General features: G+C 37.7%; 1 protein-coding gene across 2 annotated transcripts in view; it reads left to right on the top strand.

Annotated features, from left to right (window-relative positions):
- DCP2 (decapping mRNA 2) overlaps nucleotides 1–23,321 on the top strand; it is a 54,782-nt gene extending 31,461 nt beyond the window's left edge. For both annotated transcript variants that reach the window (NM_001434963.1, NM_001434962.1), the window contains 7 exons: nucleotides 6,096–6,248; nucleotides 6,345–6,457; nucleotides 6,552–6,659; nucleotides 9,489–9,627; nucleotides 12,068–12,178; nucleotides 14,325–14,376; nucleotides 16,017–23,321. In NM_001434963.1, the coding sequence (NP_001421892.1) occupies nucleotides 6,393–6,457; nucleotides 6,552–6,659; nucleotides 9,489–9,627; nucleotides 12,068–12,178; nucleotides 14,325–14,376; nucleotides 16,017–16,180 (639 nt within the window). In that variant the 5' untranslated portion in view covers nucleotides 6,096–6,248; nucleotides 6,345–6,392 and the 3' untranslated portion in view covers nucleotides 16,181–23,321. The remainder of the gene's footprint in view (nucleotides 1–6,095; nucleotides 6,249–6,344; nucleotides 6,458–6,551; nucleotides 6,660–9,488; nucleotides 9,628–12,067; nucleotides 12,179–14,324; nucleotides 14,377–16,016) is intronic.
- The last annotated feature ends 3,210 nt before the right edge of the window (nucleotides 23,322–26,531 follow it).

Here is a 26,531-nt window from a genome sequence, read left to right as displayed (position 1 = left end):
ATGGCTAGTGAAGATGTGGTATGTATGTACACAATGGAATACATTTTAGTTGTTAAAAAAAGAATCCTACAATTTGTACTGTTATGGGCATTGAAGGCATTGTACAGAATGGATAAGTCAGATAAAGACAGATTTTGTATGGTCTCCCTTTTATGTGGAATCTGAAAAGCAAAACTCAGAAGGAGAGATCAGATTTGTGGTTCTCAGAGGGTATGTGTGTGTCTAAAAGAGAATTAGAGGAATGTGCTCAAGAGTTGGAAGATAAATAAGCACTAGGACGTAATGTACAGCATGATGACTACAGTTAACACTGCTGTGTGATACGTATGAGAAGTTCAGAGACTAGAGCTTAAGGGTTCTCATTACAAGAAAAAAAACGTATTTTTTTCTTATTCTTTTTATTGTACTTATATGAGATGATCCATATCAGCTAAACTTAGAGTAACCATTTCACAGTATGTATAAGTCAAACCATTATGTTCAAACCATTATATCTCAGTAACACTGGGGAAAAAATTTATGGTCATTTCTCAATATATGCAAAACATTATTATGTTGCGTACCTGAAGCTAATATAATGTAATATATTAATTACATCTCATTTTCAAAAAATTTTAGCCGTTATTAGGGGAATGTAATGGTCTATCATTGTGTTTTTCATATTTCCCTGAAGTTTAATGATGTTGGCCACATTGTCATATTCTTATTGGCCATTTGAATGTGCTCTATTATTAAGTACCCAGTTACATGTTACCTTTTTTTTTTTTAAGTTGGTTTACTAGTCTTGTGGATATATAGGACTTCTTAATGCAATCTGGATTTGAGTATATTGTGAATGGCTTCTGGTTTATATATTCCATTTTGACTTTCTTAATGGAGACTTTGATGAAGAAAAACAATTTTATGTCACTGATAGGTAAACTTTTAGGTAAACCAGTTCTAATTTCTAAAGTTATAATTCTAATATCCAACCAGATTGATTTATAACAAAAACCATTTTTAAGTTATGTCTCAAGCAGTAGAGTAGGGTAGACCTTACTTTCAAAGAAAAAGAAAACCAAAGTATTAATAACTGGACTTTAATGGGAACATTCAGATAACATACATGAGTTGTGAAATAAATCCACAATTGTTAGTTTAATTATATTGTATTATGTATACAAATGGACTTCCCTGATGGCTCAGATGGTAAAGAATTTGTCTGCAATGTGGGAGACGTGGGTTTAATCCCTGGGTCGAGAATATCCCCTGGAGGAGGGCAGGGCGACTCACTCCAGCCTGGAGAATCCCCACAGCTAGAGGAGCCTGAAGGGCTAAAGTCCATGGGGTTATAAAAGAGTTGGACAGCCCTGAGTGACTGAGCACACACCGCATGTATATAAATAAATTAAGATCTGGGGAAGTGTGAAACTACAAAGTGTCTATTACTGAGCCTTCGGGTTTTTATTCTGGATAAGATGTATAGTTTTGGTTTAGGACAAGAAAGCTCTTTTTTGGTAAAACATAGGTATTTCTGTTCTCACTCTGTCATTTCTGGAAGTAGGAAATACAAATAATGTCTCTTTTCTGTATACCATAGAACAGTTTCAAGTGAGTATATTCAGCTAGTACTTAAAATTAGAAAAAGGTTTAACATGATTGGCAGTATACAGAAATGAGTTAGATGTGTTGTGGAGGAGCTTAAATTGTGAGTTACGGCCTACACGTATCTGAGAGAAATATAGATGTGCCCTTATCGAAGGAGGTAGAAAGACGTACCTAAACCAACAAGAGAACGAGGGAAGAGATAAAAGGAATGGACACAAATAACTGCTCCACACCCTTACCTTGTAAGAGCTTCAGGCCTGTGCATGTTTTATCGTCTTCTGTGCCATGGATTGGGTAGGTGCTGAAACTAGAGGGAAGAAGGAATTCCAGCGTAAAAGGTGCACACTGGTTTCTAGTCAGTAAAGAACCAAAGCCTTTTTCATTTGAGGGTGAAGTGGGAAAGGACCTTGCCAGAGACCATAAATGTTATCTGAAGGAGAACGTTTAAGGCTAGAAGAGACTCATGGTTTTACTTTTTATTGGGGTATAATTGATTTGCAGTCAAATCACATTTGCTTGTATTATATAGCAAAGTGAATCTGCTATATGAATGCCTAGCCAGTCTTCTTTAGGTCCTTTTCCCATATGAGCCATTAGAGAGTACTGAGTAGAGTTCACTGTGCTCTGCAGTAGGTCCTTATTACTTGTCTTATGTATAGCAGTGTGTCTGTGTCAATCCAATCTTGCAGTGAATCCCTCCCCCCTCACCAGTGGTTTTTTAAGCAGAGGCCCAGGATTTTAATAGATTAATAAGCATGGCTTTTCTGGTTGAAGGAGAAGGTGAGGGTTAGCTGTGGGGGTTAGCAGTAACACTTTATTCCCAGGAACTGGGGTTCCATGTCTTGGAGTTCCTTGAGGCACTATGAGGAGGGGCAGTTTTAGATCACTAAGCAATTCAGAATGATCTCTGTTATTCAGTATCACAGAAATCCAAGTCTGTGCCCTGACCAGTAATGCTGAAGAAGTTGAAGTTGAATGGTTCTATGAAGACCTACAAGACCTTTTAAACTAACACCCAAAAAAGATGTCTTTTTCATTATAAGGGACTGGAATGCAAAAGTAGGAAGTCAAGAAACACCTGAAGTAACAGGCAGATTTGGCCTTGGAATACAGAATGAAGCAGGGCAAAGGCTAATAGAGTTTTGCCAAGAGAACACACTGGTTATAGCAGACACCCTCTTCCAACAACACAAGAGAAGACTCTACACATGGACCTCAAGAGATGGCCAACACCGAAATCAGAATGATTATACTCTTTGCATCCAATGATGGAGAAGCTCTATACAGTCAACAAAAACAAGACCGGGAGTTGACTGTGGCTCAGATCATGAACTCCTTATTGCCAAATTCAGACTTAAATTGAAGAAAGTGGGGAAAACCACTAGACCATTCAGGTATGACCTAAATCAAATCCCTTACGATTATACAGTGGAAGTGAGAAATAGATTTAAGGGACTAGATCTGATAGATAGAGTGCCTGATGAACTATGGACGGAGGTTCCTGACATTGTATAGGAGACAGGAATCAAGACCATCCCCATGGAAAAGAAATGCAAAAAAGCAAAATGGCTGTCTGAGGAGGCTTACAAATAGCTGTGAAAAGAAGAGAAGCGAAAAGCAAAGGAGAAAAGGAAAAATATACCCATTTGAGTACAGAATTCCAGAGAATAGCAAGGAGAGATAAGAAAGCCTCCCTCATCCATCAGAGCAAAGAAATAGAGGAAAACAACAGAATGGGAAAGACTAGAGATCTCTTCAAGAAAATTGGAGCTACCAAGGGAACATTTCATGCAAAGATGGGCTCGATAAAGGACAGAAATGGTATGGACCTAACACAAGCAGAAGATATTAAGAAGAGGTGGCAAGAATACACAGAACTGTACAAAAAAGATCTTCACGACCCAGATAATCACGATGGTGTGATCACTCACCTAGAGCCAGTCATGCTGGAATGTGAATTCAAGTGGGCCTTAGGAAGCATCACTACGAACAAAGCTAGTGGAGGTGATGGAATTCCAGTTGAGCTATTTCAAATGCTGAAAGATGATGCTGTGAAAGTGCTACACTCAACATGCCAGCAAATTTGGAAAACTCAGCAGTGGCCATAGGACCGAAAAGATCAGTTTTCATTTCAATCCCTGAGAAAGGCAATGCCAAAGAATGCTCAAACTACTGCACAATTGCACTCATCTCACACACTAGTAAAATAATGCTCAAAATTCTCCAAGCCGGGCTTCAGCAATACGTGAACTGTGAATTTCCAGATGTTCCAGCTTGTTTTAGAAAAGGCAGAGGAACCAGAGATCAAATTGTCAACATCCGCTGGATCATGGAAAAAGCAAGAGAGTTCCAGAAAAACATCTATTTCTGCTTTTATTGAGTATGCCAAAGCATATGTGTAGATCACATATGTGTAGATTATGCCAAAGCATAGTGGATCACAATAAACTTTTGTTTATTGTGGAAAATTGTGGAAAATTCTGAAAAAGATAGGAATACCAGACCACCTGACCTGCCTCTTGAGAAATCTGTATGCACGTCAGGAAGCAACAGTTAGAACTGGACATGAAACAATAGACTGGTTCCAAATAGGAAAAAGAGTACTTCAAGGCTGTATCTTGTCACACTGATTATTTAACTTATATGCAGGGTACATCGTGAGAAACGCTGGACTGGAAGAAATATAAGCTGGAATCAAGATTGCCGGGAGAAATATCAATAACCTCATATATGCAGATGACACCACCCTTATGGCAGAAAGTGAAGAACTAAAGAGCCTCTCCATGAAAGTAAAAGAGGAGAGTGGAAAAGATGGCTTAAAGCTCAACATTCAGAAAACTTAAGATCATGGCATCCAGTCCCATCACTTCATGGCAAATAGATGGAGAAACAGTGGAAACACAATCAGACTTTATTTTTGGGGCTCCAAAATCACTGCAGATCGTGACTGCAGCTAACTCCACCCTGGGTACAAAGGTGGTTGTAGCTGTTTTCTTGGAATCTGTCCATTGAAATATTAGTATTAATCCCAATTCAATTTTCGTGTTTGAAGAATGGTTTTCTTTGTATAAGACATTTTTCATTCTGTAGCTTGGTTATACATGTACTTTTGTGGTTACTGAATCAAATCCATATGAGGTTTATATTCCCTTGGAGTGGGAACCACTGATGTATTCTCACATAATAAGGGTTTTGGACCCAATTTTAGAGTGTGTGTGTGCACGCGCATGCGTATACATGTACGCACACGCGCAGGGGCTTTTTCCCCCCACATCAATAAGCAGGTTTTGGATATGAACTGAATGACTTACAATTCAGCTCAATTCTGACACTGTCTGCCTTGAGGTAGCGTCACATTCCAGAGGTGAAGGGTTCAGTCCTATAAGACCATGCTTGGCTTCAGATGCCAGTTGCAAAGTCCAGGTTGTCACTTGTGCCTTTTGATCCCCCTCTTTGGGTTTGATTAGTTTTTGCTAGAGTGATTCATAGAATTGAGAAACATTTTTCTTATTAAGTTTTCCAGTTTATTACAATAAAAGGATATAACTCAGGAATAACTAGATGGAAGACATAAATACTTAGGATGCAAGGTACAGAAAAAAGCAAAGAACTTTCTTTCTGTCTTCTCTGGCACCACTATCCCCAAATCTTCATGTGTTTTTCAAGCCAGAAACATTCCTTTTTGGTTTTTATGGGGTTGACTGAGTTTATTTCCTGGAGGTGGGGGAGGAGGGGCCCATTGAAAGTTTTAACCCTCTTGATCACCTGGCAACCAAGTTAATTCCCGAAGTAGACTCCAGAAGTCACATAATTAACAGGATGTAAAGATACTTTTGGGCTTCCCTTGTGGCTCAGCTGGTAAAGAATCTGCCTGCAATGTGGGAGACCTAGATAAAAAGCAAAGATACTTTTGCTTTTATAATGTAAGACATTCCAACCGTTTTGCTGCTGCTACTGCCAAGTCACTTCAGTCGTGCCCGACTCTGTGTGACCCCACAGACGGCAGCCCACCAGGCTCCGCCGTCCCTGGGATTCTCCAGGCAAGAACGCTGGAGTGGGTTGCCATTTCCTTCTCCAATGCGTGAAAGTGAAGTCGCTCAGTCGTGTCCAGCTCAGCGACCCAGGCTCCTCTGTCCATGGGATTTTCCAGGCAAGAGTGCTGAAGTGGGGTCCACTGCCTTATCCGTCCAACCGTTTTAAGAGCTCTTATACCAGAAGAGGGGACAGTGGCCAAATACATATTATTGTAAATTGCAGTATCATATGTTTCCTTTTTATGAATAGCTGAAAAAACTTAGGCTTAAATGTGTGAGGAGGTTTTTCCATAGAGACACAGCAAGAACTAGACCCTGAAATACTGTGATTTTTTTTTTTTTTTTATGTAGTGTTTTTATGCATTTAATTTCCTGGATATTTCTGAATTTGTGACTTTGAAATAAGCAGATATTAATGAACTGAAGGTCTAACAGCCAAACTTGAAAATCATCATCCAGATTTATTATTTCCAGGTCTTTGAAGAAACTGGTTTTGATATTAAAGATTATATTTGTAAGGATGATTACATTGAACTTCGGATCAATGATCAGCTTGCTCGTTTGTACATCATTCCAGGAATTCCAAAAGATACAAAATTTAACCCGAAAACCAGAAGAGAAATCCGGGTATGTAATTGAGAAGAATTTTCAGGTTGCTGGATGGTATCTAATTAAATTGCTTTTAGAAACTCCTTGATAATAACTAATTTTCTTGTGTTTCAGAATATTGAGTGGTTCTCCATTGAGAAATTGCCTTGCCATAGAAATGATATGACCCCAAAATCCAAACTTGGTTTGGCACCAAACAAATTTTTTATGGCCATTCCTTTTATCAGGTATGTTTGTATTTTTTAAAATATTAGACTTCACAATTCTGATAGTTTCTTTACATAGCCAAGTTTTAAAAGCAAATTCTTAATATCTCCATAGACCATTAAGGGACTGGCTTTCTCGAAGATTTGGAGATTCCTCAGATAGTGACAATGGATTTTCCTCCGCTGGTAGCACACCAGCTAAGCCCACTGTGGAAAAATTGAGGTAAAGAAACAGATGTGTTGGATTTTGACTTTTTGGTCTTTTTTAATACATTAGTAGCATTTTGCTTAAAAAGTTTGCAGAGGTATTGGCTTCCTTTTATAGATACTAGTTTCTTACTAGTCTCACAGATAATAGACATTTTAGAGGGGTGGTTTTTGGATGAGAGGTTAATTGAAGTCATAAAGGAGCTTCAGGCATATTTTAAAATAGTATACACAAGAGAATGTCAGCTTTTTAGATGGATAGCTAGAGTATGAGGAAAAGAAAATTTTTTTCTCTCTTTCTATGTATTCATAGTACTTGTTCTGTGTTCTCATATCTTTACTTTAGAAATAATTGGGTTTCTGTATGTGGTTGAATGTCTGTTTTTGTGAGAAGGAGATGAGGGGTGCTGACGTATAATTTGTTCAGAAAGATAGCACTGTGAAGACTTGGGCTTGCACCTTTCCTTTCCCTAGTCTAGACTGTATGTTATAAGGAGTGAGTATTACATGGATAAGAACTGCAAAGAGCATTTTCTTGTTTGGGACTTAATTGTATCCAAATCACAGTTATAGAGTAGGCTAAGTAATTTTCTGAAATTCATTTCTGTTCAGTCGCTCAGTCCTGTCTGACTCTTTGTGACCCCATGGACTGCAGCACGCCAGGCCTCCCTGTCCATCACCAACTCCCAGAGTTCACTCAAACTCGTGTGCATGGAGTCGGTGATGCCATCCACCCATCTCATCCTCTGTTATCCCCTTCATCTCCTGCCCTCAATCTTTCCCAGCATCAGGGGCTTTTCAAATGAGTCAGCTCTTCGCGTCAGGTGGCCAAAGTATTGGAGTTTCACCTTCAACATCAGTCCTTCCAATATAATTTTCTGAAATAAGTATATGTATTTGTAATCAACTTGTAGAGCTTTGCCTTGTTAGGTTCAGAGAGAGTTGCTTTCTAAATTTTCTCTAAGTTAGATGCTTTGTTTTTATCCTAGAGCTTTAAAAGTAAACAATAGGAGTAAATCACACCTACAGTCAATATTTTTTAAATACATAGGGAATATTCCATTTTAGTTGGATTTTATGAGGACAGAAGATTGGACTAAATGCCTTGAAAGTCATTTGTGCCTTTCAGAATCTGTCACTATAATCACCAAAGTATATACTACTAAATATAACTGAAGAAGAAAAAAGAAAAAACAGGAATGTAGTCATGATTTAAAAAACCCAGTTACTACTAAAGTTATGAAATAGTGATAGGGTTTGAAAAGAAATTGTGTCACTGTTTAAGAATCTGTCACCCACAGTGGTATGATACCATTCCCACATCTTTCAGTCGGTATTAGGGTTTGTGATCCTAGAGAATGGAATAAGGAGATAATGAAACAACTTCTCAAACAAATTCCAGGTTTCTCAGGCAGGGTGATGTCTCTTTTTAACATATAGACTAACTCTTATGACATTTTGGAGGAATTACTTGAATTTTGTCTAAAGAAAGAGAGCCTGCAATTTTTTTTTTTTTTTTGAGAGCCTGCAATTTAATCACAATTTTTAAATGGAAAAGGGGACAGATTCTGAAATATTCAGAAACAATCTTACTATAATATGGATCTTGGGATCAGTGACTCTGGACTGTATTAATATATGTAAGTGGTACTATCGAATACAATTTATCTTTACTATAAACTATTACAGTTGATTTCTTTGGTGTAAGTATTTGAGACTGGATCTTTATTTAATATGCTTATCTATCATTTTGAACTCCTTAATTTCCTTGGAAGAAAAGCTGTGACAACTCTAAACAGTATTAAAAAGCAGAGACATCACTTTGCAGACAAAGGTCTGTATAGTCAGAGCTATGGTTTTTCCAGTAGTCATGTATGGATATGAGAGTTGGACCGTAAAGAAGGCTGAGTGCTGAAGAATTGATGCTTTTGAACTGTGGCGTTGGAGAAGACTCTTGAGAATCACTTGGACAGCACAGAGATCCAACCAGTCAATCCTAAAGGAAATCAACCAGGAATATTCATTGGATGGACTGATGCTGAAGCTTCAATACTTTGGTCACCTAATGTGTGGAGCTGACTCATTGGAAAATACCCTGCTGCTGGGAAAGATCTAGAGCAAGAGGAGAAGGAAGCGACAGAGGATGAGATGGTCAGATGGCATCACTGAGTTGGACATGGCTTAGCGACTGAACAGCAACAACAACATAGCTCAGTTTGTCAGATCTTAGCACGGAGGGTCCATACTGACCTGTGCAGGATCAAATTCCATATGGAAGCATCCTAGTAAAGAATTGAATTGTCTGTCCTATTATAAAAATCCACTGATATATGTGTATTCAGAGTGGCTTTATTTATTGGCTTCGTTACTAAATTTATTAAATTTGTGAAAGAAGTATTTCCTTCAGATTCATTTTTGTTGTTCGGCCAGGCTGCAAGGCTTGCGGGATCTTAGTTCTTCATCCTTGGCTTGAACCTGTGTCCCCTGCAGCGGAAATGCAGAGTTCTAATCACTGGGCTGCCAGGAAATTCCCCAGATTTTTAAAAGTACAGTCATTTTAGGAGAAGGTGGTATCAATAATTTAGAAAAGTTTGGGACTAAAAATAATAGATTATCACCCCATTCAAGAAATGTGGAGTGATAGGCATTCTTCTGGGTTCTGGCAGTAAAGCAGTAGACAAAGTTGACATGAATCCTCTGCCCTTGTGGAATTTAAACTCCAATGAGGGGAGACAGATAGTGAATAAAGTAACATTTATAGTCCGTTAGATAAACTCTCAAGGTTTGGGAAGAAGTATCAGTAAAAATTTTCTGATTTTATTTTTATTTTTAAATCTTGTTGTAGTCGAACCAAGTTCCGCCACAGCCAGCAGTTATTTCCTGAAGGTTCTCCTGGTGACCAGTGGGTAAAGCACCGGCAACCACTGCAGCATAAACCATACAGTAATCATCACGCTGAAGTGTCTGATCTTTTAAAAGCAAAGGTGAGTGATAGTACATTTAAAGATTTTCATAACTTAAGATCCTTTGACTTAGAAATGCATCTGAGTTGAGGCCTTGCAGATTAACAGTTGTAGAGCTCTTAGTCGTTCATCCAAGGCGCCTGTCTTCCTGATTTGTGATTTGAAGCTGGGATGAGACTCCTAACCTTTACAGCTTTGGTATTAATCCAATGTAGTAAGGAATATGAAGTATCAATAACATCTGATTTTGGTAAATGTGCTACCAGTGAAAGGTTCACACCGTGTTGTTCTTCAGTGTATGATCATATCATAGTTTGTTTATCCATTTTACTCTTAGTGGACGTGTTTGTTGTTTCCACTTGGGGGCTTTTACAAATCATACTGCTAGGAATATTTCTGTACATGTATTTTGATGAACATATACAGTTCTTTTGAGTATATAGATTTGTTGGAGCAGTGGATATGCCTAAGTTCTTAAGTATATACTGCAAAAAATGTTCTAAATAATTTGTATCCCCTGCAAAATATTTGAGAGTTCCATTTGTTCCATATCCTTACTGATCTTTGGTATTACCTGTCTGTTATTTTAACCATCTATTTGGGTACCAGTCTTTACTTTTCTTCTTTTACAAATATACTGGGTTCATCAGAATTTAAAACTTTCTGTGCTTGAATGGTCACTGTCAAAAGAGAAAAAACACCCATGAAATGGGAGAGTTTGCAAATCACATATCTACTGGGTTTATATCCAGGATATATGGAGACCTCCTATAGCTCAACAACAGCAAAGAAGAAACAGTTAAACAAAAATGAGTGCACAACAACTTGAATAGACATTTATTGAAAGAAGACATTTACATGGTCAGTAAGCACATGAAAAGATGCTCAGTTGAGAAGTAATAAAAATGTAGTAAAAAATGGAAAATAATGAGTTGACAAGAATGTAAAAAAGTTGGAACCCTTGTGTATTGCAGGTGGGAATGTAAAATGGTACAGCTGCCATGGGGCAGCTTGGTGGTTCCTCAGAAAGGTACACATAGAATTACCATGTGACCCAGTGGTTCCACTCCGCGGTTCATATTCAAAAGAATTGAAAGCAGGGACTCAGAGATAACTTAGCAGTGTTCATAGTAGTGTTGTTCATGATAGCCGGAAGGTGGAAACAACCTACATGTGTGTCAAAAGGTTACTCGATAAACAAAGTAAACATACAGTGAATATTATTTGGCCTTTAAAAGGAATGAAATTATACATACGTGCTACAACATGGATGAACCTCACACACAAAAGGACAAATGCTATATGATTCCACTAATTAATATGAGATTATCAGAGCTGAGAGACAGGAAAAAACAGAAGTATTTAATAGACAAAGTCTCTGCTTCAGTGATGGAAAAGTTCTGGATGGATACTGGTGGTGGTTGCACAGCTTTGTGGCTGCACTTACCGCCACTGAGCTGCCCATTTACAAGTGGTTCAGGTGGTAAGTTTTATGTATATGGTACACAGTAAAAAAGTAAATATCGAAAAGAATAAAATGAAATGGAGTTAAAGGTATGTGCTAACATGAGCTTCTGAAAGCTATTTCCCTTCCTTTCTTTAAGTTACTGTTTTCAAGCTATTTTAAGAACTAAATTTTTTTTGTAGGTAGATAGGATGTACACAAGTGTATTTATTGTAAAATAATAATAAAATTGTTCTTTGCACTGTTTTAGCTAGTTCTCTTAAATAACTGTTCTTAAGACCTTTAAGGCCAAATTAATGTTTAAAAACTGTTTTAAGTTAAACTTAATCTAACTCATGTTTAAGCAATATAATAGCAAGATGTCGACTACTGCATGTTTAGGTTTTAGGTCTAAATTTAGGGATTAAAAGTGAAAGTGAAATTCTCTCAGTCATGTCCAACTCTTTGTGACCCCATGGACTGTCCATGGGGATTCTCCAGGCCAGAATCCTGGAGTGGGTAGCTGTTCCCTTCTCCAAGCAATCTTCCCAACCCAGGGATTGAACCCAGGTCTCCCACATTGCAAGCAGATTCTTTACCATCTGAGCCAAACCAGTCTTATTTATTATTTTATATAAAAAGATTATTAAAAATTCCCTTTTATTAATAGTTTAAAGCAGGTTTTAGGGTAACAGTGATCACATCTGGTGCTTGTTTGCTGATCTAAGGACTGAAGTCAACGTGCCTCAGTGTCCTCTATTGATAGTCATAAGGTTTTCAGAGTTGTTTCTCGGGAACATTGTATTTGCTATTTTATTTTGTACCTTTGGAGGATTCTTGCTCTGTGAAGCTCTCTATAATGAAAGATGTTGATAGTGGTTCTTCAGTGTTTTAGGAAGATTTGGGGGGGCTTTGCTGAACTCTGATCGAACCAGCTAAATGTATCATAGGGGTATATTGTTTTATCCTGTTACATTGTGCTGTATGTTTACATTTTATTTCTTATTGGAAAAACAGAATCAAAGTATAAGGGGAAATGGCAGAAAACAGTATCAAGATTCACCTAATGCAAAGAAAAAACCAAATGGGGTCCACAGCCAGCCAGCCAAGCAACAGAATCCCTTGGTGGTAAGAGTTAACATCATGCTGAGGCAGTTCATGCTTTTTAGGATGGGGCAAGGGCATTGTCAAGGCATTTTGAATTGCTTTATTGACAGGATTTTTATGAATCTGTGTGTGTGTGCTGTTCACCACTAAGAAATCTCTGCCTACTCTCGATTATAGATTTGTCGTTTTGATTCAGTTGTGCATCTGATCTTTACTTTTTTATGTGGGTATTTGTTTATCTGTTTGTTTATGATTTTTAACATTAATTTTTATTGGAGTATAGTTGATTTACAAAGTTGTGTTAGTTTCAAGTGAAAAAGTGGATCAGTTTATACATATATCCACTCTAGGTTCTGTTTCTGTATAGGTCATTACAGAGCACTGAGGAGAGTTCCCTGTGCTGTTCTGTAGATTCTTATTAATTATCGATATGTGGGTATTTAGACTTACTTTAATACTTTGGAAACAGTGTTAGTCAACTCTCCTAGATAAGTCCTAGGTATTCTATTTTTCTAAATAGTGTCTGTATTATTTTAATGAAGTTAAAAGTTTGGAATAGCCTCACAGTGTATTTTATTTTTCTTCAAATTGATAGAATTCAGAAAATGAAAACAAAACACTCACAGCCAATGCCATAGTCATTAGACTAGGCTGAAGGACAGATACCTGTGAGCGTTTTAAGACATTTATTTCCATTCTTTTAGTCTGTGTTCCAGAAAGTAATTCATAACTAATAAGCTTCCTTGCTTATCTTTTCCATAAGTCCTGGTATTTCTATGTTGAATTTTTTTATGTTGTAGCTTCACCTGTTTTTCCTTCTTTAACAGTGTGTAATAATAGTAATTTCAGATATTTAACAAGAGTATTTTCCCTGAATTCTTGGGTGCCGTTTACTTAACCTGAAGTGTTTTGATTCCACAAGCAAGCACAAATTAAATGTTTAATGTTGGACTACTTGCTCTCTATTATTGCACTCCACTCCAGTAGAAATAGTGACAAGAACAAAGAAGACAGTCTTAATAGATGGTCAGAAAGCTTTTAATCTAATTCAACATCTGTCCCTAACAAAAGCTGGACAGATTAAAATGATAGTATTGTATAAATGTTAATTCTCCTCAAATTAATATATAGATTTAATTCAGTACCAATCAAAATCCTTTTGGATTTTTTTGGGGGAACTTCACAAATGACTCACATTTGTCTGGAAGAACTTGAATAAGTTTTTAAAAAGTTCTTAAAGTTAATGATGAGGACAAGTATATGAACAACTTAAAAGGGAAAGCTAAAAGTGATTGATTAACATATAAATATGCAGTTCAAGAAAGTGAATTAAAATGGGATGCCACGTTTCCCCATTAGATTGGCAAAGATGAAAAGATACCAGTTATGTATTGCTGAATATATTGAGAACACTCAAAAGTTAATAATCGGTACAACGTTCTAGAGAGTAGTTTGGCGGTATTGAAAGTGTGACTTCCTTACCACGTTTCCATAGAAGATAAGAGTGTTCACCCCATTGTTTTACATTATGAAAACATGCCGCCGCCGCCGCCGCTGCTGCTGCTAAGTCGCTTCAGTTGTGTCCGACTCTGGATGACCCCATAGACAGCAGCCCACCAGGCTTCCCCGTCCCTGGGAACAATCTAAATATCTAAGAAGCTATTAACTGTAATATCATAGATATGTGCCAGAGACTACCATGTAGTCATTAAAAGTGTTGGTGTAGATTTTTATTAATTTTTTGATTTGTGTTTATAGAAAAAGGGGTGTGTTCATAGTGTATTACATTTAAAAAGGGAGTTACAGAATAGCATATACTGGATAATTCTGTTACATAATTATATGAAAGTACATTCACACATATCTTCGTAGAAAAAAAGCTGGAAAGATGTACTGTAATGTTAATAATAATGATCTCCAAGTTGAGAAATTTAATAAATAATTTTCTTTTTTCCCTGGTGTTTCTATATTGTACATATAATCAAGAACTAAAAACAGTTTTAGGCTTAAAAAAATTACTTAAAAATGCCAATGCCGAGTGGGGATGGTGATTATATTCCTGATTTAATTTTCTTCCTGAGAAATTTGATAATGTATCTCCTTATTTATATCAACAATAAGTGAAATAACTGGATATGGTATGTTGTATGTTTGTGTTTTTTAATAGAAATGTGAAAAAAAACTTCATCCACGAAAACTTCAGGATACTTTTGAAACAGGCAAGTCATTTTGTTTTTTAAATTTCTTCCAGTTGGGATTCAGCCTGGTTTTGAAGTTAACTTGATTTAAGTAGTGTGTGATGAACTGTGATAGATAAGCTGAAAGAGTTGCACATGATCTATAGAGAGTTCATATATGTGGTCAAGTTCTCTAAATGGGAAACTGGCTAAAAATAAAAGTAAATTTATTTAAATGATCAAGATGAAATTATTTGCCCTTTCAGTATACGGTTACTGTAGTGAATGTCAGGTGTTGATGCTGTGTGTGAATATTGTAAATAAATAAATAGTTGCTCAATGGTTAGACGGTGAGTAGACCCAAGTAATAGTGAGGAGACCTCACCCTCACACGTATGTGAGGGGAGAGCTCACTTCAGAAGGGAACGGTTTCCCCCTCGTTGGAGGTACTGACCCACGTGTTACGGTGGTGCCAAGGATAGTCTTCACTAAGATGACATTTGGCTCTTCTCCATCCTCAGTTACGAAAAGGAGGTGTGTGATTTGATTTGAAAAGTAACAGTGAGGAATGTAGAAAGCTCTTTGTAAATTCTGATTTCATAGGTGTCATTCGGAAGTACAGTAGACTATTTTTTTCTTAGGCGCTATTTTGTGTGGTATGAAATTCCTCATGCAGTAGATAAGCATTTATTTACCATCTAGATTTAAGGGTTTCATCTAGAAAGCTCTTTAATAATTGAGAAGCCTTATAATCATACTCTCTTCCTTGCATTACTGTTTATGATTTAAGCAAGATGGAAGCTACTTAAAAACGAGATGCTTTAACCCTGTTTTGGGAAATTAATTGGTTGTCCTCTTGGTAGGACTTCTCTGGCCACCATAGGTGGTATGGACATGATAGGCTGATAGTTGAATTAATATAACTTCAGAAACCAATTATTTCACAAAATCTTTAAAAAGCCATATGTTTAGGAACATTAAAGAAGGCACACTATAATGTGTACCCAACTCAGTTGGGCATGATACAAAAATTTTGAGTTGTTTTGAGAAAGAAGTATAAAAGGAGTTATTGTCTTAGGAAACCTCACATCAGACTTTATTTCTACCTCAATCTTTTGGTGTCTATTCCAAACCCTGCTTTGCTCATCAGGGTCCTCTTCTACGGGGGTCAGGGTTGGGGTGGGGGCGGGTAGGGGTGGCAAGCCCTGATAAGTTGGAGTTTTGTTGCACAGTGAGTTTGAAAATCTGGATTTTTCTTTAGGTTGATTTATTCTCTGAAGATGTGGTAACCTTCAGCTTTATTTTTCTAGAATTGGAATCTGTATAAATCTTATATTGTAATTATAATCTGTATAATGTTTACATTTTGATCTCTGTCAAGAAGCTCCCATGTTGACAAAATATAGGTGGTGAATAAAGTTACGCCCATTTTTGAAAGCAGGTGAATATTAAGGAACTTAAAGACAGATTAAGATGTTGAATGTTTATGTGGAATAAGAATAGATTGGAAATTCACTTTGAATATCAGTTTAGGGAAAGGAAAATATTTTGGTGGTTCTCCGTAGGTTAGATTTAGGGTGTGGGGAGGCGAATATATACTGCATGTGAATTCCTTCATAACAAAAGGTGAAGGGCAGGACTTGATTTCTTAACTGAGCTTATTTGTTTTGCTTTCTAAGCAGATGCTGTGTATGACTCGCCTTACTCCGGTGAAGACCAGTTGCTTGAACATGCCGAGGGCCAGGCTGTGACATGTAATGGACACTGCAAGTTGCCCTTTTCATCCCGAGCTTTTTTGAGTTTCAAGTTTGACCATAATGCTATAATGAAAATCTTGGACCTTTGATAGCAGCAAATGTGGAAGTCCCCAAATCAGAGACTTGTTGCATTTGAGTGGGTGTCTCTTTGAGCCTTACCTTTCTCAGGTGTTTTAAAGAAATGCAGGGAGACGATGATGTTTCTGAAGAGATGTTCTCTGTGCAGAAGAGAGAGTGGAAAGAAACATGAATTTGCACTGTAAATGTGGTTATAACTTTTTTATACACATGTACCTTTTCAGTGTTTGGCTAATGAATTTAAGTTGCTTTTTATGAGGGCATTTTTTTCTGTGATTGTGGTTTTTATCTTGTATTCTGGTCACAGAAATAGTGTTTGAGTCATCATTAAGTAGCCAGGTTAATGGGAATGCACCATCTTCCCACTACAGTGATTGTAATACTAGTTTCCTTATACTGAAAATTTTAAAAGAAACTTAAAATACACAATTATTAAATGAATACAAGACCCAAAATGTCACAGAAGTCAAGATTGCAGGTCATCTGCTCTAGTGGCATTTTGCACATTTCTCTGCTTCTAACTGCTTAGGTTCTCTTAGCCTCCTTGCTAGGAGTTTTGTTGAAAGGTATTACTTAGAGTCAGAATCTGCTATATAATGTTCATGTTCAAAATGAACCCATGGCACGTCGTTAAAGGACAAAGCCCTCAGCCTGGAGAGGGGCTTGAGCTGGTAGTAGAGAGCTGTGGCTCCAGTTTCCAGTTGCACCGTGTACTCTCAGTGGGCCTGGGAGGTTGTGGGGAGACAGCGGGGGAGAGCACAGGGCCAGGACCCCGAGACTGTGCTGTCACAACTGCAGCAGCCCACCGCCAGCCCCTGGTGATCGTATGATTTTGTTCTCGTGCATCTTGATTCTGTGTTACAGCTGTGTAAATATGTATGGAATACTGACATTACTAGGTTTCACGTTGCATGTCAGTGTTGATCTCTGGAAACTGATGCTATCTATATTAGGTCCCCATTTGCAGCAGTAGCAGAGACTGACACACTTAGTAGCATATTGAAGCCTCTGGACGATGGAGTGAAAAGGGAAGGGTGTGCAGTTTACCCAAGTACTTACTGATACAGCATCTCACTAGGGGAGGAGCAGAACATGGAAGCAACATGAGTAATTCACTCGTAGGAATGTATTTTGCTCCTTTAGGATTCTTAAATCCAAATAAGGATGGCAGTGCCCGTTTAGAGAAGGAGTTTAGCTATGTAAAGCTATGGACAATCACCAGGGCTTTAAGGGGGCTTTAGTGTTTGGGCTGCTTCTGACCTCATTGAAGGGGTTTCTTTGGGGGTGGGGGGAGAGTGTTAGCATATGCGTGTGTATGCGTCTGTCATATGGGTTTTAAAAATCTATTTTACATGTGGTATCCACAAAATATATCTCTGCTTGTAAATTTTATTGTGGAAATCTTGATTCTGTATAGATAGTCTATTTAATAGGGTTTCTATTTAACCCTGTGGGACTTTGAAAAGAAGTGCTATTGTAAGGAGTTCACTTGGTATTTCTTTGCTTTAGATTTTCAATGGCTTGATTTTAAAGGAGAAAGTCTATTTATTAATAAAAGTGTCACCCCCTTGGTGCTAAGCAGGATAATTCAGTTATAGCAGTGTGTTAGAATTAGGTTATCCACTGTCCTGCATCTTTTAATGTGACAAATTGGTGAATCCTTCTGTGACCTTTTAAAAATGCATTGTAAGATTGCTTTGGAAGCTCTTCACTGTTCTTTCTAAGAGGACAGCAGCTTTGCTTGGGTCTCCTTGAGCCATATTTATAGTTGGTCCCAGCATTCCAGGTTTCTGTTCTTAATGGAGTGAAAACTTAGTTTGTCTGGCAGGTGAGTCGTTTTCACTCATTTATTGCCGTCTGGAAACCATTTAATTTTTCATGATTTTGAATGTGTTTTTTTCTGTTTAAGTGAGTGCTTTGGTCAGTCTTTCTGGTGCCTCGAGTTGAAATTTTCAGCTCTCGACACTAAAGCAGAAGAGATTAGTTACTAGAAATACGGCCTCTGACGGCGTTGAGCCTTTTCAAGAACCAACAGATTATCTCTTTTCAATTATGGTAGTTTGACTGGTTAAATATTGCTATTGGGCTGCTTCACTTAATGCACTGTGGGTGGGACAAAATAAGGGTATTGTTGGGATGGTAATTTTGGTATTAAGGCTTTTAGCTCTCTTAACAGTTTGAGATTTAAAAAATGTTAAAAGATGAGTTAAAATTTATGTGTGTGATGTGACTTAACTATGCAGAAAATGTATAAGTTGGATGTACCTATTTTATGTACATCTGCTATACTTCTTCCCTCGAACCTGTGTGTTAGATTCTCAGTGTTCAGGTTACCTTGAAAAGGGCCATGCTTAGCACAGAACTAGATTTCTTGATTGAGAAAATTTAGGATGGTTTGAAGAAATCAAGTGATAAGGGAGTGTGCTGAATATGCAATACTTTACTTCTGTGTGCTGCGTTTTAAGAAGCTAGATGAGAACAGCAGTTGTGTTGGCTTCAATTACAGATTATGTCTTTGAGAGAAATAGGTCTTTGGAATCCATTTTTTCAGTATTCTTAGTTCCAAGGTTCAGTGTACTGTGAATCTTTTTATTTTTTTTAAATTTCCTAGGTGCTTTTATGTATAACTAATGATTTGTAAGATGTTCAATAAATTGTTTTTGTACTTAACCATTATAATCTAGAAGATAGGGGTATGGTTTTATATGCTTTCACATGTTTTTGTTCAGAACTAGCAAATGAATGGTTTTATTTCAAAGTGGTGGTCTCCTGAGACATGAGCATTTGGAGACATCTGAGAACCTACTAGAGCTTTTGTAGCATGGGTAAAATTTGGTTGAAGATGTTTGAAAGTGAAGTTGGATTTTCATGGGTATGAAAAGGTGAGTTTCCTATGCTGTAAAGGAATGGTGGTCACTGCTCGCTGCTTTGAACTTGGAGTATTTTCCATTAAGTATCAATTAGTAAGTACAAATGAAGATGTATAGCAATATTAATTTTATGCTATGAGATTGGGTTGGTATTGTCTTTTAAATCTTTAGTGATTTGTGTGTTAATATAAAAATACTCCTCAAGTCTAAGTGAATGGCATCCTTCCACAAGGAGGATTAAATTCTTCTATAAAACTTAATACATTGTGGTAGTCTTAGAAAATTTCAGGTCTGAGTGCATGTATGCATTAAAAAAAATTAACATTTCATTACCTTTTCCCTTGCTATTTTTTTTTGTTTGTTTGTTTCCAACAGTTAACTTGAACAGTAAGGAGCAAAGTCAGTTAAAAAATTAGACTTTTTGCAGTTATTTTTCTTACTCTGATAATATCTCTTGGCTTTTTATCTTTATTTTTGTACCAGTGGCCCTCTGAGCTGCGTGCTCAGAGATTTTTGTTTTGATTGACATCTACTGTGTCTTTGTATTCTCTGAGGCAGTACAGTATTTTCTTTGCATATTAATCATAGTTAAAAGGTCAGATTCATTAACATTTTTTGATTGAAGAAAAATTAGGTGTTACCTAGCAATATTGAATTAGGTATTTTCTAGCCTGGGGAAGGGGCTTGCATGTATTCCTGTAACATTAAAGATAAACAAGACAAACTCATTCTGTCTGAAGGTATCAATCTACTTTATGTTTTAAGTAGCTGTCTCTAGGTAAATGGGTGTTAGTAAAGTAAGTTTTGTTAAACTTTATTCTTGGTAGTCTGGTGAAGCCTTGAGTTCCTCATTTTGTACTAGACTGTAAAATCAGTTTGTACAGTTGCTAAAAATTGTAAAAATGAGATCATGATGGGCTTTCTGAGCATCTTTTTCTTCTTAGAATTGAGTTGTTTTTGAAGTTTGTGCACCTCTGTCTTGAAGAAGGCAGATCACAAATGGACAGTACAGCTCTGTCTCGTGCTTTTGAAGCAAGTTCTGGATATCAGTTTCAAAAAATATGATAGGTTTATTATTATAGGGTAAAAAGTGCCCCGAAGGAAGAAGATAGCTATAGTTACTAGGCAAGGAAAACAGAAGGCAGAGATTTTAGAAGATAAAATCAATTCTCAAGTGCTGTATGATGCATGAGGCTGGAAATGTGACCATTGCCTAGCCCAAGCAGAGTCTCATGTGTGGCCATTACCAAGCATTTTCTGGCTCGGGGTTTAATTTTTTTCTAAGTATGGTTGCCACGGGGTCCAGAAAATCTGCAGTGATTTTTCTCACTTTCATAGTCAGTGTTTGAGACTCTGGTCCTTCCCCTGCTGGCGCTGCTTTGGGACTCCAGCCGCACTGCAGTGCTGACGCGCTGCTTTCTTCCAGGGACACAGCCCGGAGCACGCCCAGCCACCCTTGGCCGCGTGCCACAGTCGCTGCTCACAGTGACCCACGGGACAAAGTATGCTTGTCCCAGACGGGGGTCCTTCCCACCTAGGTTCCCGTGACAGTGTTTGTTACTGAAATGGTGGTCTGTAGCCAGGGAGCAGAGTACAGCTACCTCCCCTGCCTGGGAGTGGACGTGAAGGGCTGGCTTCCACCAGTTTTGTTGCTCAGACTTTATCATAAAAGTACAGAGAAGTGTAAACGAAAAACTGATGAAGTATTCAAGTTTTATCTTGAGAAACATGTTCATAACTGACCCTTTAATCTGGGTTCCTTAGGAAATCACTGGCAAAGAAATCACACTTGTCTTGGGTCTCCTGTGGTTAGCAGTGGGGGTGGCCGAGTTAGGGTGGCAGCTTGGCGGCACAGTCTGAGAGGAATCGGCCTTAACAGGGTGCTCATGTTGGCTCTGTAGTCGCTGGGCGTGTCTTCTGGGGAGAGGGATGGGATGCAGAGGGCAGGTGCCTGTGTGTTTTGTTTCATGTGGACCCTTGTGTTAGCCTCTGATCCATTCGTCCAGTGGAAGAAGGCGGCTCTGAACATTCACTGGCTGCTTGTTTGGTGTTTGGGTGTTATTGTGGTGATGGGCCTCTATCTGGTGAGTGTTCTTTGAAGACCTGTTGTTCCTGAGTCCTTAAAGAGGCCATTGAGTCTGTCCCTTTGTGTCAGTTTTTTTTCTTTCTGTAACAATTTTTTTTTCTTTGTGATGCATCTCTATCATCAGTCTGCCACTGTGGGAATTTATAGGTAATAATTGTATCTTAACTTTGACCCTTGGGCCATGAGCAGTTAGGAGGGGCTGTGGACACCTTGGCTTGTTTATTTTAGTTTCATAGCTGTTAAATTGGTTTGGGAACAAAGGAAACTTCTGTGTAGTTCTAGGGCAAACTGAGCAAGCAGTGTTCTGGTCTTTGACTGGTCTTAGTTAACATTCTTAAGTTGTGGGCTTTTTGAGGTAAGATGTAACCTTTTCATGTAATGTGCTTATAATTCATTGAATCTGACGTTCTAAAACAATCTATAGCTATGGTGTGGAACGTGGGGCACAAATCTTCATGGTTAGTCATTTCTCACACTTGACGGGATTAGCTAGATCTTTGTAAAATGATTGCTTATATGTTTTTTGTGATATTTAGGAATAGACTGGATGATAGGAAATGAAAGCACAATCCGTTGTTACTGAAATTGAGAAAGGTAGTAACTCCTCCTCAGCAGTTTGGTTAGTTCGATGCTTTTGATAGCTTTGCAGCAGATGATCAGCAGTGGACTTGTACTCTTCATGTCTTACACATACGATGTGCACTGATACAAAAGCACAAAAACATATCTGCAGAGTTTCTTTGTGCATTTTGCTACTGTCCTAGGGCACTGCTGTCTCTACTGGTCATTTTAGGTTTGTGTTTGGATCTTACCTTTTAATTTCAAATGCAAGAGCCCAAAGAACTGATTCTTTCACTTTTTTGTTCATTTTATTTCAAATTTAGGACGGGAGACAGCTAACCTTGACTCTCGTTTTATAGACATTGTTGTACAGTCACTCAGTCGTGTCTGACTCTTTGTGACCCCATGGACTACAGCACACCAGGCTTCCTTGTCCTTCACCATCTCCCAGAGTTTGCTGTTGTTGTCTGAGTCAGTGATATTTTTTCTTCAGTAAGAGGGAAGGAGAAGGAACTATTTTGCATATACATATATTTGTGTGTATATATACACACAATATAGATATTTTTTCTAATTGTTTTTAAAGTTTGCTTATTAGCTTATACTTAAAAATTCATGTTTGCTGAGTATTGATTCGCACAACTCGGTTTTTTTAATTATACCTGTTGATGTCATTGAAAATTTAAGAGTCTTCTTTCAGAATAAAACGATGAATCAAATGAAATTATGGTTCATGTATTAACTAAGTGACCATCAAAATTAGTTTGGATGGGAAAGGGAATAAGAATTGATTTCTTCATGTTCCCCATCTAGTTCCAAAACAAGATTTGAGTGTCTTTGGTGCTGTGGAGACTAGGTAATGTTCATGGAAGATAGGGAGTCTTCAAATAGTTCCCTTGGGAGTCGGTTTTAGCAGACTAAGTTATGTTAATCAAATTGGAAGCTACAAAATTTGGTAGAAAAAATTGATGCAACACTTAGTTTTTACCTTAAAACTGTTTTTATTACTTTAGCTTCTAGAGCATTTTACTGTTTAGACAGGCTATGTAGGTAAACCATTGGAGTAATTCTATTAATAGTAAAGAAGTTCTTGGTGCTTGGTTTGATTAATTGTCAAACATTTAGGAAAAGCAGAAAAGGAACCCCAAAACACTGTTGTACACCATGTAGTCTTACTTTCTGACTGAATAGTAGTTTTCCTCTTTTCCCCTCAGTTTCAGTGAAAGGATAAGGACTGATTTTCATTTACCTTGAGTATATCTATCATAAGTAAAGGATTTTCAATGACTCATGTTTATGAATCAGAAGTTTAAATGTTTGCAGGATTACTGCACTTTAATAATCGACTAAAAATGCCAGCTGTACTCTCCACTGAGAAAATGAACTAAGTCCTCTGTCTTTACACTTGTGCTCTTTTGAAAGCTTTTGATGTAAATAACACCAGTTGAGAAGTGAGAAACCTTTTATCTTAAAAAATGCAGTTTGAGTGATGGAAGGTTTCCTTTGTATTTTAAAACATTTTTACAGTTGATTGTTCAAATATTGACTTTCTGTAAAAACATTATGTTAAATTTAGAGCCTTTGTAGTGCAATATCAATAAATTTTGCCTGCTTGGGCAGTTTTAATTACTACCTTAACCTGGTTTCTGCTGCTGATACTTGTAGGTTGCAAGTTGCTGATATTTTGGCTGCATCTCTTTGGACCAATAAAAATGACAAATGTGAGATGTTGATATGATAGGAAGAAATATTAAAAGGTAGAATGTCTCTGCAAAAAATGAAAGTAACTGGTATGTATTCTCCATCTCAATTTATGTTTTGGTTGTTCACTTTCAAAGCAAGGTTATATTGTGAGCTAAATACATAAAATCCAACATTTCTTAAATTTGTATTAGAGTCAGGTTTTCTGAATGTAATGCTTTCCAGTCCTTGGATCTCAGAGGTCAAAGAAATACCATTCTTCTCTGCTAAAGACCTCAGATATATGATAGCAGGTTTTAAAAAAAATTTTTAAGAAAGGACTTCCTGTTGTGCAGCGGGGGTAGATTCTATCCCTGGTCAGGGACGTTCTGCATGCTGCAGCCAAAGGAAATAAAAGAGGAAGGTTATCAAGGTGTGTCTACTCTTACTGTCAAAGGTACTTTGCTTTGATGATGAGAACTGACATCTGACAACCACCACGCAGAGCTGCTCACCATCCTTCTTTATAGTCATGGATGACCTTCCAGCTCACAGTTACATTTCCTCTTTCAGTCATTTTTTTAAAAAGGAAAAAAGATCTAGATCCTTTGATAGATAACTAACTCCCTATTCAATCCAAATTTGGAAAGGTGGCCCATAGAAATCAGTGACAGATGGTGATGATTTCTTTGGCTCTTGGCCGTCTTGACCAATACAGTCTGTCTAGTTCCCCACTTTGATGAGGGCTCTCGATGTAACTACCGAACCTGTGATGTTTGACATTAAATGTTAGTATTGCAGAAGGAGAGTCATACCCTTCAATGAATACAGGTAAAAGCATATTATGGAATTAGAAATATTTATTCAGAATATAAGAATGTTTGTAAAATATTATAAATGTCTCTGTATAAATAAATGGAGTTTTTATTTAAAAAACAATTTTATATCAAATAACACAAAGCTATTTTACAGCAGCTAAAACTAAAGGCATCTGGAAACATTTAAAGCATACAAGTGAAGAATCTAAAAAATTACAAGGTATGGTACAGTGTTAAGTGTCAACCTTAAAATGAGATTGTAATACAGTAGAACAATACTGACAAATGCAGACTTAGTCACATGTGCTTCAGTAACTGACAGTACATTCAAGCGGCTTAAAAGCACATTTTCAATTAATAGGAAACTAAAATCACATGCAAAGGAAGTCAGTCTTGACAATGTCTAAAAACTGATTAGAAGTAGAAAAGTGAACATGTCTCATCCTCTTTGCATCGGGTTCAAACAGAAGCAGGTAATACTGGGGCTCCCCTTCACCTGGCCGTCCATGGGCCCTGTGAGTGAGTACCCCACAGAACGTTTTCCACATGGATTAGGTTTGCAGAACGCTGCAGAAGTGAGCAGTAGAATGAATAAGCAGGTCATGAATATGAGGGGATTTTTATCTCTAGCTTGCTCTGTACTGCTGAGCTGATGTTTCTGATGATTAGTGGATGAGTGATTTTTGTACCAACCTTGACGGGAAAAAAACCAGTGCTACTGGGCCAATGGTGTGATTATCCAGTAGCAGTTGCTGTTACTGGGATGGAAGGATTTCTTGGTCACATGCAAAATCTCCCTCAGATGCAGGGTGAGAGTTTATGCAGTGTAACCCTTCACCAAGAATAGTTGTCTGTATGCAAATGTATCTTTCTCTACACAAGAATTAGGAAAACAAGAATGTGTGAACAGCTGCTATTCAACTTGTATCCTTTTCCAGTTCCTTAATATTTTAACAGCCACTGAGTGCTTACATTAATTGATAATTTTGGTGCCAGTTCTGGAAAATTACCATATGGCAGCCTAAGTGAATACAAACTTCAGAAAGTTAACTTCAGGTATGAGAAACAGGAACTTCTTAGAAGGTGACAGGTTCAGTGCTAACTACAGTCTGGCCTGTGTGAACATGAGATCTGAGTTAACTAGAATAGGATTTGGGTAGACTTAAGTGAGAAGACATAATTTGTGTTTTGAAACAAGTGATACCTCTACAGAGTGGTGCCCAATAAGCCTCGGTGAAAGGTTATAATAGTATCTTTGCTGTCAAATAGGCCTTTCCGTTGGAGAAATAGAAAAATAATTGTTAAGTGATTTTTTTTTTCATAATTTTTTATGGTGTTACCAAGCGGCCCCTTGGTGCAGAAAAAATAATGTTTCTCATGCTTCTTTCCCTCCCACAGAATCTTTGGCAACTCTATGGGATGCATCCTAATTAAATTCAGTTCGGAAACTGCAGTCATCAGAATTCTTTCCCCTTTTGACCTCTAAAAACTGTCTAATTAAAAGCTGTTTGCTGTACTTAGAAATAGGTGCAGCTGTAAACTTGGGAAACATGATCTTTTTACTTCATACTTTCATGGATGAGACACATTTCCAGCTATGCATTTGCAAGTAATTTATGGAAAAAGCTTATGACTTTAAATTAGAAGTCAGTAATACAAGTGGGTAACTTCTATAGTCTTTACTTCACTCAAAACACAAGCATGGCACTCCCAACTCATGAGAGCTTTAAGATATTTAATAGAATTTAAAAATAATTGCAGGATAATTTCTGTGGGCCATAGGAAACAATTCATGCCATGGGTAACTATGAGGCTTTTTTTCACTTAAAATAGTAATCTGTATGCAGGTGGGAACTAGGCCACTTACCGGTGATTTCAAGATTTTCTTGAAACAGTAGACTCTTTGCTGTCTTCATCCTAAAAAGAAAGTCTCCTCGGCTCTAATGCACACTGCCTCCCAGAGTAGGAGAGCGTCCAGTCTCCGGGGTCCCTGTAAAGCTTGGCTGCAGAGGCTCAGAGGAAGACTTCCTAAGTTACACATAGCCTCACAAGAGAATTAACCAACTGTGTTTTAACTGGCACTTAGTTTTTTTTTTTTTATTGTGGCATGCCAGCAGATGGGAGTGAATATACAACAGTTACCTCCATGGGCAATGATAAAATGTCTGTGAGGTAGGGCGAGTGTGAGAAATCCCAACCTTAAGATACAATCATAAGTAACTTTTGGTTTCATCACAAAAGGGGGTCTTACTGCCTGCCAGCCCATGGCAGTTTAGGTAGCTGGTGCACGAGGGGTCTGGCAGAACATCAGCTGCATCTGATGGGCGCACGTGTTGATGGCACTCCT

The sequence above is a fragment of the Bos taurus genome, chromosome 10 (assembly GCF_002263795.3).
Source record: "Bos taurus isolate L1 Dominette 01449 registration number 42190680 breed Hereford chromosome 10, ARS-UCD2.0, whole genome shotgun sequence".
Classification (NCBI taxonomy): Eukaryota; Metazoa; Chordata; class Mammalia; order Artiodactyla; family Bovidae; genus Bos; species Bos taurus.
Note: the sequence above shows the minus strand (reverse complement) of the source record. Positions and strands in the feature narration are given on the sequence as shown.